The 14130-nt window shown below is 45.8% G+C and overlaps 1 protein-coding gene across 6 annotated transcripts in view; it reads left to right on the plus strand.

Annotated features, from left to right (window-relative positions):
- The window catches only part of DMTN (dematin actin binding protein), a 40562-nt gene that overhangs the window by 18915 nt on the left and 7517 nt on the right, over nt 1-14130 (plus strand). For 5 of the 6 annotated variants that reach the window (XM_048512943.1, XM_048512942.1, XM_048512944.1 and 2 more), the window contains exons 2-9: nt 1700-1755; nt 4519-4567; nt 9970-10041; nt 10657-10812; nt 11179-11223; nt 11721-11829; nt 12904-12960; nt 13047-13202. In XM_048512943.1, coding sequence (XP_048368900.1) covers nt 4550-4567; nt 9970-10041; nt 10657-10812; nt 11179-11223; nt 11721-11829; nt 12904-12960; nt 13047-13202 — 613 coding nt within the window. In that variant the 5' untranslated portion in view covers nt 1700-1755; nt 4519-4549. The remainder of the gene's footprint in view (nt 1-1699; nt 1756-4518; nt 4568-9969; nt 10042-10656; nt 10813-11178; nt 11224-11720; nt 11830-12903; nt 12961-13046; nt 13203-14130) is intronic. The other variant, XM_048512946.1, reaches the window with a different exon arrangement.

The following is a 14130-nucleotide window of genomic DNA, read 5'->3' on the forward strand; positions in this document are numbered from 1 at the left end:
GAGAAGCAGCCTGCATTCTGTGACTGCAAGGGAGAGTACCAGTTGGCTTATGGTTGATCATCTAAGGTGAGGAATGTAGACAGCATCTTGTCATTAACTGGGCCCCTCTCTTGAACAAAACTGGAGCCGGTAAATTTGCTGCAAGCAGTAGCTAGACAGCTAGAACTTGAGGTTCCCATGAGAAGCTGCTCCGTGACTCCTCTTTGAGGACAGCAGGAGGTGTGACGTGCCCACCCTTTTCAAGCAGTCCACCCCTGGCTTTGTGTGCAGCGCAGGGTCTGGAAATTCTGAGCTCATGGATCCTGTGCCGCTAGAGCTGAGTGCTCAGCCTTCCCGTGTGCACAATGCAGCCTTATCCGCTGCCCTTCATGCTCCCTGCCTGCTCCGCTGCTGCACACAGACAAGGCTTTCAGGACCAGATGAATGGCATATGCCTGTCCAGCATCTTCCATGGGGGATTCCAACGTCCTTATTCACAACCCCCACCCCTCAAGGTCAAGCAAAGAGCTCCATTGAGCCCCAAAGATTGGAACATGGAGCAGCTGAGATGTGGGAGGGGGAGGTGTAAAAAACTTTGTAAGGATATCCTGACTCTTTCTTGGGGCTCTTGGCTTGTACATGTTTTCAAGGACAGTATCCAAAGTGATAAATTACACTGCTAGTTGGGTTGCAAAAAAGCAACCAAGACTCCGGTCACCTTACACACCGACAGATTTATTATGGCAGAAACTTCAATGAACCCAACGCTTTGTCAAGTTGAACTTTTATAAAATTCACAACAGTATTTGCCACAATAAATCTGTTACTCTTTAGGGATTCCTTGCTGGTTTTCTTTCTGTATTCCTAGCGTTGTTACAGCTCTAGGATTTTTCTCTAGGAAGGCACCAGATCTGTTTCCAAATGTGGCCTGTAAAAAGAGGAGGGGGGGGGGATCTTCATACATCAAATGAAACCTACTCTTGCCTGCAAAAAACTGGGCCACAATCCAAGTGTCAGTCTTATGGGTAACACAGGAGTTGTTCCATTTCCTAAAAATGACCCACACTTTCAGAGTTTGAACCTCTGGACTTTATAGAAGAAACTAAGTGCAATCCCTGCCTTCCTTGCAGCTGGCTATGTAGCTGCTGTGGCAAAATAGTTTCAAGCAAATGTATGCCCCTAACAAAGACGAACAGAACGTCGCCACAAGCTCAGGGGCCCATTGCCCGGATAACTGCAATTATTGCCAGGACTTCACTGGAGCCCGGTTTCTCATCCCCACCCCCAGCCAGTCCTATTGCCACCACCACAACCTCTCTCCTTCAGCACACCTCAGGGTCTTCGCAGAGTGGGGACAGACTGAGGAGACAAAAGAGGGCGGGGAAAGGGGAAGGAAGGAATGGCAAATGAGACAAAGAAGAGAGCAGAAAAGGAGGGCATGTGAAAGAGGGAGGAGGATAAATGAAAGGAACCTGAAAAGGTATAGCAGAGGACAGAAGAGGTCAGGGAGTGGGGCAGCCAGTAGGTGCCACACTGGGGATTGCTGCTTTAGATTATAGCCTGAAAGAAGTTTCCTTCTTGGACAGCAGTCCTGGGAGCCCAACAGCAGCTGTTTGCTTGCAGGCTATGAAGTGGGTCAGAGGGGATGGAGTGGGGGACAGAAGAGTTTCATGCAGCTATGATGTAAGAGGCTCAGTTGTCCCCTTTCTCTTTTTCCAAGGAGCTCCTTATCCAAATCCCAGCCAGCCTGGAGAGATGTGGAAGCCAGGTGAACAGGTATGTGCACACAGCCATTGCTAGCCTAAGCCTAAGGTAATCCACATTCACTGTCTCCATGTGGACACCCTTCACATCCTAGCTTCATCTCTACAGATCAGAGATCTGACCAGCCTAAGCTCTCCAACCTCTTTCTCCCAAGGCCCCCTGAAGAGGGAGTTGTGGATGTGCCTTCCAGTCTCATCAAAGCCCTGTGCAGAGAGGACAAAGTCCACAAAGGTGGTACTTTCCTCAATCTGAGGCATTGACAGCAAGTAGAACGTGTGTAAGTGTAAACTGGGGGCTACCTTGGTCATTCATGTTCCCCGGGATCCATTCAAAGTATTTTGCCATCCATGCATGATAACTCCCATCACCTCCTAGGCCTCCACTGCCACCCGCTGGCAATCATACAGTCTTGCCTTGGACCCAGCCAGTGCAGTGTGGGTGCAAGAGGAGATGCCCCCTCTCGTTTCACTTATGGCTGGGAGCAAACTGAGCCCGATATGGCTCATTTGTGTGCTTTCTTAATTGTGTCGCACCAGGCAACTACTGGGGGAGGGGGGGCTTGGCCAGAGAACCAGCCTCAATGTCTACTCCCCCCCATCTATCTTGATAAGCTTTCCCAGTTGAGCTACTATGGTGTTTCTTCTTATCCCATATTAGAGGGTAAATTGGGGTCTCAAGAAACCATTGGCATCTAGTGTTCAGCACCACTGGGTAGCCAGTCTGGCTGGACCCAGAAGGACAAATCCATTGGGATGTGGCTAATGATGCCTTTTGTGTGGAGACAATCCCTCAGGAGCCAAACTTCATACTTACCTGAGAACATAAAAAAGAGCCTGCTGTATCAGACCAGAGTCCATCTAGTCCAGCACTCTGCTACTCGCAGTGGCCCACCAGGCACCTTTGGGAGCTCACAGGCAGGATGTGAAAGCAATGGCCTTCTGCTGCTGCTGCTGCTCCCGAGCACCTGGTCTGCTAAGGCATTTGCAATCTCAGATCAAGGAGGATCAAGATTGGTAGCCATACATCGACTTCTCCTCCATAAAAGCATAAGCATAAGCATTTTTATTGTCATTGTGCACGCACAACGAAATTTACAGCAGCATTCCTCGAAGCACACAATTTCAGACTCATACATCCTCGATGCACACAATGAGTGCATCCTCGATGCACTCATACATTCCTCGATGCACACAATTTCAGACTCATACATCATCCTCACTTTCCCCTTCCTCCACCCATCCCTACACAGCCCCAAATACATCAATATGAAGCAGCGGAGTTTAGCATAGCCACAGCTCTAGAGTAGAAGCTGTCTCTAAGCCTCTTTGTCCTAGTTCTGAGGGCCCTGTATCGTCTGCCAGATGGGTTTCTGTCCCATCCCCTTTTAAATCTGTCCCAGCCCCTTTTAAAGCTATCCAGGTTAGTGGCCATCACCACCTCCTGTGGCAGCATATTCCAAACACCAATCACACGTTGCGTGAAGAAGTGTTTCCTTTTATTAGTCCTAATTCTTCCCCCCAGCATTTTCAATGTATTCCCCCCTGGTTCTAGTATTGTGAGAAAGAAAGAAAATTTCTCTCTGTTAACATTTTCTACCTCATGCATACTTTTATAGCAAGGGATATCATCTTGGGTGATCCAGCTAGGGGCCCAATTCATGGAGATGACCCTGCTGCATTGTAAGAGCTTTCCCTTCAATGTGACGCGGGCAAGTCCACAGTCAGCCTTGTCCCAGTTTCCTCTTCTTGACAGTGTTCAGTGCTGCCACCATCAGGGAGTGTGAAGTAGTGCCTCCCACTTTCCAGCTGTCAACCCAGTTATGTGGTTACCATTAATAATTTTCCTTTAAAATTTTTGCAAAGTCACTGACCCCTTATTACTGTAGCGGTTACTCAGTACATTCGAATCAGAAATATTGGCTGCCTGCATAATTCTTGGTTTGATTTGTTCGTTTAGTGCCATGCACATTTTGCAGCAACAGACGTGACAAAGGCAGTCCCCACCTCTATCTCCTGAGGAACTACAAATCTAAATAATATTTTAATATGTAATTAAGCAAAGGAGTTAAAGGGCATAAAAATGAGGAATCTATGTGGTGGGCAGGGGAAATGTGGCCCCAAGGAACCTGTCCGTTGTTAGGAAACCCAGAAAATTCTTTTTTCCCCCTAGATATGTTGCAAAAACAATCCACAGTGGTCCTTGGAGGCCTTTTTAAATATTCATCATGGTTAGGAATGCAGTATTTTCCAGATGGTAGTAGCCTGAAGGGGGTGGGGGGCTATAGAACTCATTAATCATTTATCCAGCACTTTTAATGTACAAAATCCTTTCAGCTTTTCTCTTGGTTGCCCCTATAATAACCCTATAGGTAGGATGAGCCACTGCTCTTCACATTTTATTGTTGGGCAAGTAAGACGCAGAAGCAGCAGCCCACTTCAAGACTTTTATGTGGGGGAAGAGAAACTGGGAGAAGATGCAGTTTTCTAGAGACTGGCGCAGATTGAGACCAGAGGTCCCATAACATTCCCCCCCAAAATTACAATTTAGTGATTTGTTTATTTATTTGTATTTAGAGGCCTCTGGTCATCTGAGGTCCTAAACTGTAAATCCAGCTCTGCCAGAGACTCCCAGTCAAGGGGAGAGAAGACGGAGACCTCTGGGCATTCTGGGGGAGATTGACCCAAGCATTTGCCCCATCGTTTCCTCCACCTGAGCTGCTCACACAGACCCCGAGGGGCCAGTCTGATCTCTTCCTGTCTCCTGTCACCCCCACAGGGCTCGTGAACCAGCTGAACCTTGAAGCTGAATGGAAAAGTTACAGAAGGTAATTGGGTGGAATGGGGGTGCAGATCTCGGGAACAGTGTTCAGTAGGGTTCCCTTGCCTCATTATCAATCCGTGCTGTTCCAGGTGGGATAGAAATGATATTTGGAGAGTGGACATTTTATTTATTTTTAAATAAAATCTATTAATTTTTCAAAAAACATTAAAGCAACAACAACAACAACACAAGGGAAAAGATAATAAATAAACAAAGACACAGTGGATGGATCTGCACTGATGATCAGTTACACTAAAGGGACATAATGTACAATCTTAAGATTTAAAAAAATCTTACATTTACCCAATTTTTTCTGCAATCATATCATTATTAAATTTGAAATTCATTATCAGTATTTGCATTTATTAAAAAGAGTTATGCATTTATACTTTGAAATCCCAATGACAACTTTGAAATCTGGATGGAACTTTAACATTTTGTGATAACCAGAATAAGACTCCCATAAGAGTGAAAATTTTCAACAGTTGCTAGAGAGTGGAATAAACGCTAGCATTCATTAAGTTTAAAAAGTGGAATTAATGTTATATGCAGTTCTGAGGGACTGGAAACATTTGAAGGGTAATCAATCAAGTCTATTAAAATTGATTTCTGTAGTCTGGAGATCAGGCATAATTCTGGTCGATCTCCATGAGTTGCCTGGGGGTTGGTAACCCTAGACTCCCAAAGATACAAAATATTTAAAAACAATTTATTATCGAATCAAAATTAGAATTGCCAGGTCATTTCAAGAGTACAAAAGCAGGGATCTTCTAAAAATGGCAAAAGAGATCAAAATAGTAAAGCGCATATATTTTACACTTGACTGATACTACATCTTAAGCCCAATTGGAGGGATGGGGGAGTTGGGGCTATAAGCCGAATGGAGCAGGTCAAGTTAATTAACCAAGCTATTAAAACTCAGTTACCACACTTTTGGATTTGTCATGCCACCTTAATATCTTATCCTCAGTAGAAAAAATAGTCACTATATATTGAAATAGTAAAGCAGAAAGCAGTATTTAAAAAACATATGCAATAACTGAAAAGACTGCACAAGTCAACAATTTGTAAGTGAAAACCCCACCAGTCCCTGACTCTGTAAACCACCTCCAAGTAAAGTACAGGAATCCTGTTGATTGCCGGAACAGTGCCAAACAATGCCGTGCCCAATCTTCCCAAATATAGTTATGGAAGATCTGGCCAGCTATTTTAAAAATCTGGGACAAATCTAAGGAGAGGTGAGCTGTAACACTGATACCCTTAGCTTTAGCAAGATGTCTTTCAAAATCTGCAGATCCGGTCCCATGCCTGTGAGAAAAAGAGGCGATCACAGAGCTTGTTGAGGCTGGGGAGGAAACAGATTTATTCCTTTTGGGCACTGCAGATGTATTTTTAAAAAAACAAACGTTGAGAGAATATTGCCCACCCCCGGAAAAACCCTTGGTTATCACTTTCCTGTAACCCCACACAGATTTCTATTAAAGTCCATATTCAGGGGGTCACAAAGAGGGAGCACAGGGAATTTTGTCTTTGTCGCAAGATTAATCATCACCAAAGGAAAACAAGGGAAGCAAAAAACAGAAACACCCCCAAACCCAGCTGGAGGAATGAAGCAAAGCTTGCTGTAGAGTACTGGAGAGTGAGAATTTGACATCTATTGTTAACAGTCTTCATTTATTTTAAATGTCTGTGGGAAGGCAGTGAGTGTACACGAGGGCTCTTATAGAACCAGGGGAGCCGCTTCTCCAATACCAGATTTGAATCAGAGTGCCATTTAGAGTCGGTGCTCTAAGGAGATGAATGATCATTGTATGTAAAAGCAAAACTAGATTAAAATGGAAAATTACCAAGGGGAAAACCATGCTCAGCTTCTGCAGCCAAAGCAACAAAGGGTCACCTTAAAGGCAAGGAGCGTTTTTGTAACAAAAGCCTTTGGGACTCAGAGCCTGCTTGGTCTGATGCATGAAAGGTTGTATTCAGTGGGCAGAGGGAGGGACAGAAGTTTGTTCCACAGTGCATTTGTTAATCTTTAAGATGTCCTGTTAAAGCGAATGTCAGTGATCATCTGTAAGACGTATGGCATTTTGTGAGCTTTTTAAAATATAATTTTTAATTTCCATAGAGAGTTACAAAAAAATTTTTTATTGTTAAAAAAGAAAATGAAACTGAAGAGAAAAGAAAGAGAATGGAGAGGTAGGGGGGTACTTCTAAAGTCGAAAGGCCAACTTACACCTACTGATCCTGGATATTTTCAGAATTAGTGGGTTTATTCATGATCCCCAACTAATTCACTTGTCAAATTGAAGGTCCCCAGAACTCCTGGGGAGACTAGAGTCAGACTCTGCCTGCTCTTATGCCAGCAAATTGCCTCTTTTAGTAATGTGTGGCATAAACCAGTTAAAGCGCCATCTTCTTCGGAAGTGTCCAGTATTTTGTGAGCTTTGAGACAAAGGAGCTCTACTATGATTCACCCTTTATGTTCTTTTCTTTCTTTTTTAAAGTTTGGATTTGATCATTCAGATGTGAGCTTGCTGGCCTAAAATAGTTAGCAATGCCCCACAATTCTTTTTTTATATCATCGCATTTTAATGTCTATTCCCAGAGAGCATTAATTAAGGCAAATTAAATGCTTACACCTAAAATAGAACATACCACGAGTGGTCTTGCACCAGGTAAAATTCAAAGTCCTTTTTACTCACCAAGTTGACATTTTGAGTTGGTTCCAGTTCCTTTCCCACTGTGGATAATAGGAAATGTCTTTGCTAGTCAATATCAGTACTCTGACACTATGGGACAGAGGCGTATCTAGGGAAAATGTAGCCTGGTGAAAAATCTGAGTTTTCTGCCCCCCCCTCCCCCCGGTGTGGACAGCTCCCCTCCCCCAATACAACCAAACAATTTTTTTTGCACCAGGTCTTGAAATCAGTGTATGGACCCCGGGGGAAGGAAGCGGGGTGCAGGGGGAAATTTTCTGCCCCCCACATGACTAAATGGTTGCAGCCCGGAGACATTTGACCCCATGTATTCCCCTGGATGGTACGCTCCTGCTATGGGAAGATCCCCATAGCTCAACAGCAAGAAAGAAGGCTCCAGAAAACAGCTTGGCCCACTGCATCTTCACAGAAACTTTGGTTAAGAGTGCCAGCCAGTGTGAGAGACGAAACTTGAACTCCCTGTCTCTGTTGAAAGGAATTGGCTCTCAGCACACTGGAAGCCTTTGCCCAGCTTGACACAATCAAGTCTGCTCTCTCCAATTCCATTCTCTTGAGAGGGCTGCTGGATATGACAGATTCCGTGCATGCCAACAAAACTATTTTCACTGTTGGTGCTGGTTAATGTGAAAGACAGAGATGTGGCGTTAAATGCGTGCATACTTTTTAAAAGCAGCTGATGGTTAAACAGGAAGGGGGGTTTACAATTGCATTCCTACATTTTGGTGTTTCACCTGCAAACTGATTTGGGAGACGCATAGCACGTGAAGGGAGATAAGGGGCATTAACCAAAGTGGGAGGAGATGCTCGAATGATACGGTTTGGCCTGCAATACATGTGATGGACATTTTGAAGGTGGTGTCACTTGTGGAAAATCTCCACTAGCTCTTTGCTTCTCACCCAGTTGGAGTTAGTATTTGCACACTGAGCATACATCACCTCAGTAATCATTACAACAGCTTGTGAAGGCAGTTCAGCACTGCTTCATCTATACTGCAAAGGATAGGAATTGGGGCAAAGAGTAACTTGGCAGAACTATGTGTTACGTGTAATCAGAGGCGTATCTAGGGGAAATGGAGCCTGGGACAAAAATCTGAGTTCTCTACCCCACCCCACCCAAGGCTCCATTTTCTCCCCTAGATATGCTCAAGGGGTGGGGGGAGAGAGATCAAGCCCGATCTCCTGCCAATCCTAATGGCCAAGAGTTACAGGCGACCAGGTCTACCGCCCGGAGCCAGCAAGTGTGGCCCCGGCCCAACACCCCCCCACGTGATTATATGGTGTGCGCCCAGGGACGTGTGACTCCCCATGTCCCTCTGGCAGATCCACCCATGCATGTAATTCTATTTTTTGAAAGGATGGTTTTTCATCAGTGTATTTATTTGCAATATTCACGCCCTATATCCTTCTGTTGATTCCCAAGTTGGCTGACAATAACATTATCAACAAGAAACGATCCATGAGCAGTAATATCTTGAAACAGTTTAAACGCCAGTACAGCAACAGGAACATACGTGAAACAAGATTTTTTTTAAAATTACCTACAAACCTTTCAGCATCATAAAGCCATTTAACAACATAGAAGAGAGAAATTTCTTTAAAAAACTATCAATAGCATAAAACCAATTTAAACAAATAAAACCAAGGTGGGGGGAAACATTGTAGCACATCAGGTTTGGGGGAAAATCTGCAGAAAATTTGAGGGAAACCCAGGTGGTATACAGAAGCACCAAGGTGCTGTGGGAAGGTGGGGGAGGGGCACTTTCCAAAGGCATCAGAACTAGGCCAGATAACCATGGAAAGAACCTTCTTGACAGGGGATGTTTAATGAAACACGGTTTTTGAGGCTTCCGTTTGAAGGAAGACGTCAGTACAGGGGTGCATTCCCCTTTGGGGCACATCATGCCCACTGATAATCCCCTCCACCGAGCTGCTTTAATCCCTGCTAGAGAAAAAAGAAGAAGCGTGCTTATTTCTTACCTACTATAGGTAAAAGCAAAACACCCCTTCTTATCCCAGCTTCAGACTCTGAATTCTGTAACAAGAGCAAATGTCCGTTACAAAAATCACAGAACTACATGTTAGCTTGAGGGCCCCTAATGCTGCTTACAGAAGCAAGATCTAAAACAGAGCCTTTTGTTTATTATGCTACACCCACTGTCAAGTAACTCTAGTTGTTCATGCACCCCATGTGCACGTACTGGGGAAATTCTGGGGATGGGGGAAAAATTGCAAGTGGGAACTTAGACTTCTTCAACGCCTTGGACTCTGCAGGTTGTTTTGGCTGTTCACGGGAAATGCCTTTGGCACTTCTCCTTCTCCCAAGGAGAACAGTTGCGTTAGGCTGTTGTAGAAAAAGCAATAGACTTGTAGAAAAGTAATTGCTTGTAGAAAAAGCAATATGCCCTTCAGTGACTTGTGGAGGAGTGCGCTGTTGGCTTCCATCTGAATAATTTAAGATCAAGTTTCTAGACCACTTTGTGCTTCTGACAGGCTCAAGCCCATGGAAGCAGAGACTTCCCAAGTGAGATGCCCCAGGAATGTGATCAGTGTTTTCAGTCCCTTGCCATGCCACAGTTCCCCCATCCCCTTAAGGCCTGACTCCATCTGCCTAGCACATCTTCTCCTTAGCTGAGGTTGCCTTCAGTACTATTCAAAGTCCTCTTGCCAAAGGTATCCCCTTTGTCTTCTGCAGCAATTGACTTCCCCGGGGAGTGTTGGTTCATCCCGGGGATCCAGTGTCCCAGGGTCACCCTCCATCATTGTGGTGAGTATCATTCTGATCCCCTCACAGAGAAATTCCCAGCATCTTTCTCTTGTACTGAAGCCGCCCCAGTTTCAGCGGAACACATCTGTGCTTACCATGCCCATAATGTTCTTCAGCTCCTGTTCTGTTTCCACAAAAACGGAGCTTAACAACTGGGGGATCAGGTGCGTAGGTTCCTTTTTCAAGAGGAAAATATGCCCCTGCTTCAGAATGGTAGCAGAAAGTCTTCCCCAAGGTGTCTGTGTTCCCTAAGATATCTACCAATGAACATGGCCTTCCTTGGTGGGAAAAGGAAACCGTATGGGCAGTGTTTCTGAATGGCACACACATTCCTCCGGAGAGCCAGAGGGGTAAAAGAGAGACTGTTGGACGGGGAGACGAGGCGTTGGGTTCCCACCCATTCCTTGAGCTGCTCAGGGACTCTCAGCCTGGGTTACTTCACAGAGATATTGTGAGGATTTAGAGGGGAGACGAGACCCACATACGCTGATTTGAGCTCCTGCCAGAAATGCTGTTAAAAAAACAGTGGCTTTCTAAAATGGAGTTTGTTTGGTTCGTGCAAATCAAGGAGTGGGGCATCAACCGTTGGCATTTCTGACTTGCTCGTTTCCCCAGGCCAAAATGGACAATGAAGTCCTGGCATACAAGGACTTGGCAGCAATCCCCAAGGACAAGGCGATCCTAGACATAGAGCGTCCGGACTTGATGATCTATGAGCCCCACTTCACCTACTCTCTCCTGGACCATGTGGAGAGGCCAAGGAGCAGAGAGGTGAGGAAGGGCGAACTCTTTATCAGAATGGGGTGGGGAGAGTGAGCTGCAGAGGAAAGGCAGGCCCTGCACTTCGGAAGGGAAGGTGCCTTTCTGACCCAGCTCCATTCTTCCCTGTGAGATTTTAGGGATTTTGTTTGTTCGTTCGTTCGGGGAGGATTTTAGCTTGGCTAAGGATGCTCCATAGCTACTCTTGCTACGGTTTGAGGGTTTCACATTGTTGATGTTTTTGTTTTGTTTTCTTAGCCACCACAAGAGCTGTTTACTGACTGATCTATGCATTTTTTAAAAAAATAAATCCGTAACCTTCTGTTGCACGCTTCGTCAAATAATTGTGGGGTTTTTTTGGCTTCTGTCTCTCTGCAGCGCTCCCTCTCGCCCAAGTCTCTGTCTCCTCCGCCTTCTCCAGAAGTAAGTGCTTTCCAGAGTTGCCTTGGAGATGCGTTGCCAAGAAATGTGTAGAGCAAGGCCTGGGGGAGGGAAGGGAGGGGGAGATGAGTATCTTCCCTACTCCGAGCAGAGCTGTTTTGCAAGGTCATGAAGCCAGAAGCCAGAGTGTGTATGCGTGTCTCTTCATACACGTGCTGTGCGCTCAGAGGCCTTGCCCAGACGCATGTTGTTATTGTCCATGTCACGCACCTGACAGTGTGGGATGGAAAGCGCTCGCCACAAGTAGCGAGGGTTGATCTCTGAAAGGCTGGTTTTTTGCTACAGAGCCTGTACGAAGCTCCTCTTCTGCAACAAGTCACAGCTCTACTTTGCAAGGGGGAGGTTTCTAAAGATGAAGCGTTGGCAGCCGGGGAGGGGAAAGAAGTGCTGGGTGGTTTGCTTTGGAGAACAGCTCGGGAGAGAAAGAGAGAGCAGACGGTGAGCCGGCAGCTGGTAATCTCATTGCACTGCACCTGCAGGTCATCCGGGACTGGATGGAGAACAAGTCTCCGGGAAGCACCTCCCAGGTGGTTAGTCGGAGTGCCAGCGGCTCCAGTCGCAGCGGAGTTCACCACTTCCACCGTCCTGGTAGGGCCTTGCTCTTCTTTCTCTGCCTTCTTTCCTCTCAGATGTCCCTCCCCAGGCTTTCATTCCACCTATGTAGCTCCCTTCACAGACACCTCAGGACCCCCTCCATCCGCAGTGCAGTGGGCGAGGGACTTGAGTGGTAGGAATGAATTTTCTCCAGGCATAGCTGTAGTAACCTCCCCACCTCGGTATTGGTTTTACAACACCTGCCAAGGTTGCCAATCTCCAGGTGAGGCCTAGACTTCTCCCAGAATTACAGCTGATCTCCAGACTATGGAGATACCTTTCCCTGGAGAAAGTGGCAGCTTCCGAGGTCAGACTCTATGGTATATCATAGATTCTAGGTGAAATTCCTCCCTAAACTCTCCCTTCACAGGCACCATCCTTCGGGCACCAAACCTCCAGCAATTTCACAGGCTAGAGTTGGGAACCCTGGAATTTGATGAGGATGCTTTCAGAGTCTCCTAATTGGTCCCTCACCTCACACACCTTTATTCTTACGATGGAATAAACACTGAACTAGTTGAACTGAAATCCCCTCTCCAATTTATTTTAGGACTGTTACCTAAATCCCAAACCACTCTGAAAAGCACAGCATGATAATGTCTTAGAACATCTGCAACAGTTGGAATGAATGTCATGTTTAAGGTTTTCTTGCAAAACTCATGAGTTAGAGATGTTGATCAGTGCACGTCTGAATAGCTGATACCTTGCCTGTGAATTTGCTAGTAGTAATGTAAAAATAGCAAGGAAAGAAATGTAGTCATACTATTTTAACTCCAGCAATTTTCTCCATCCAGGAAAAATTAGCATTCAGTCCCCGTGCGTTTTTCTGATCAGTGGGCCAAAATGGAATGTGACTCATTCAGATGTGTACTTTTTTTTTCAGATTGATAATACTGTACTTATAATAAGGAGGTTGTTTTTTTCCAGCTGAGTGTGGTGACAAAGGGGCAGGAGTTCTGGTCCACAGGGCAAGCAGAATGTTGTAGGCTGTGGATTAGGTTGCTGGGTGAGGGGTCTGAGAAGCTGTGTCCCTGAGCCTCTCACAGGGACACTTTGTTCCTTCCCCAGATACCAACACAGCAGAGATGAACATTTACAAGAAGCCTCCAATCTACAAGCAAAAGGGTAGGTGCTGATCCCTGGTGATCCCTGGGGCGAGGGTCCTACAGAGATCACCTGAAAGCCAGCTCTCCTTTTTCTGCCCCTTCCAGAGCACTCAGCGGCACCAACTCCGCAGAGCAAACACATGATAGAGGGCCTGATCATAGAGTCCTCCAAGTTCCCAGCAGCCCAGCCCCCAGACCCAAACCAGCCAGCCAAGATCGAGACAGACTATTGGCCCTGCCCTCCCTCTCTGGCAGTCGTTGGTAGGTGGCTCTTCTATATGTGTTCCCCGGAAGGGGTTAGAGCTTTTTGGAGGTGGTGATCTTGCAGGGAGGGGGGAGAATTTAAACGGCCCCCTCCTCTAAATTGATCCAGCACTGGAATCCATAAAAATAAAAAAGGGTCTTCGATGGAAAAAGGGTAATTGAATTCAAGAATGGGTACCTTTTTTCCTTTGGGGAGCATCCAATCTGAAGTCACTGTCAGAGCGTGGCAAGTTGCGGGCTGTTTTTTTGCACATGATGTAGAGGTAGCACCTTCTGTGTGTTTGAAACAAGTCATGATCATAATCCCTGAGGTAAGTTAGAATCCTCGCAAGCATTGGTGTAGTAGGCTCAGGAGCTTGTCTAAAGTGGCCTAGTAAATCTCTGATGGTCGTAGTGAGATTTGAACCAGACCTTTCACTGTTCTGCTGTAGCATGCTCCTCCACCCTAGGCAACATGGTAAGAGTCCAGGATCTGGGAGACCCACATTCGAATCCTCACTCTGCTTTGGAACCCCACTTGGTGACCTTGACTGAGATACTCTCTCTCCATCTAATCAGAATTCTAAGAATGTTCCCAGAAGGGACTTCTCATTTCTCAGAATGTACCAATCAACCCCAGGCAGGTAGTAGCCCCCAATGTTGATGTCATATTGTATAGGACTAGCTGTGTATTGCAGCCAAAAATCAGAGTCTTGTGGCATCTTCGAGACATATGTACTGGGACCTGAGCCACTTGGTTGGGGACATGAAATGTTGAGGGTTTGTCAGAATCATGCTGAGAAGTGGCAGGTGTGTGTGTGTTTATATGTGTATTTGATACAAAGAGAAGGAGGGTGGGAGGGATTGATACAAAGGACTTCAGGAAGACCTAGCATTCCTAGACATATGTGACAAAGTTCCTCACCAGAGACTATTGAGAAAACTC

This window comes from Sphaerodactylus townsendi, linkage group LG12 (genome assembly GCF_021028975.2).
Source record: "Sphaerodactylus townsendi isolate TG3544 linkage group LG12, MPM_Stown_v2.3, whole genome shotgun sequence".
Lineage (NCBI taxonomy): Eukaryota > Metazoa > Chordata > Lepidosauria > Squamata > Sphaerodactylidae > Sphaerodactylus > Sphaerodactylus townsendi.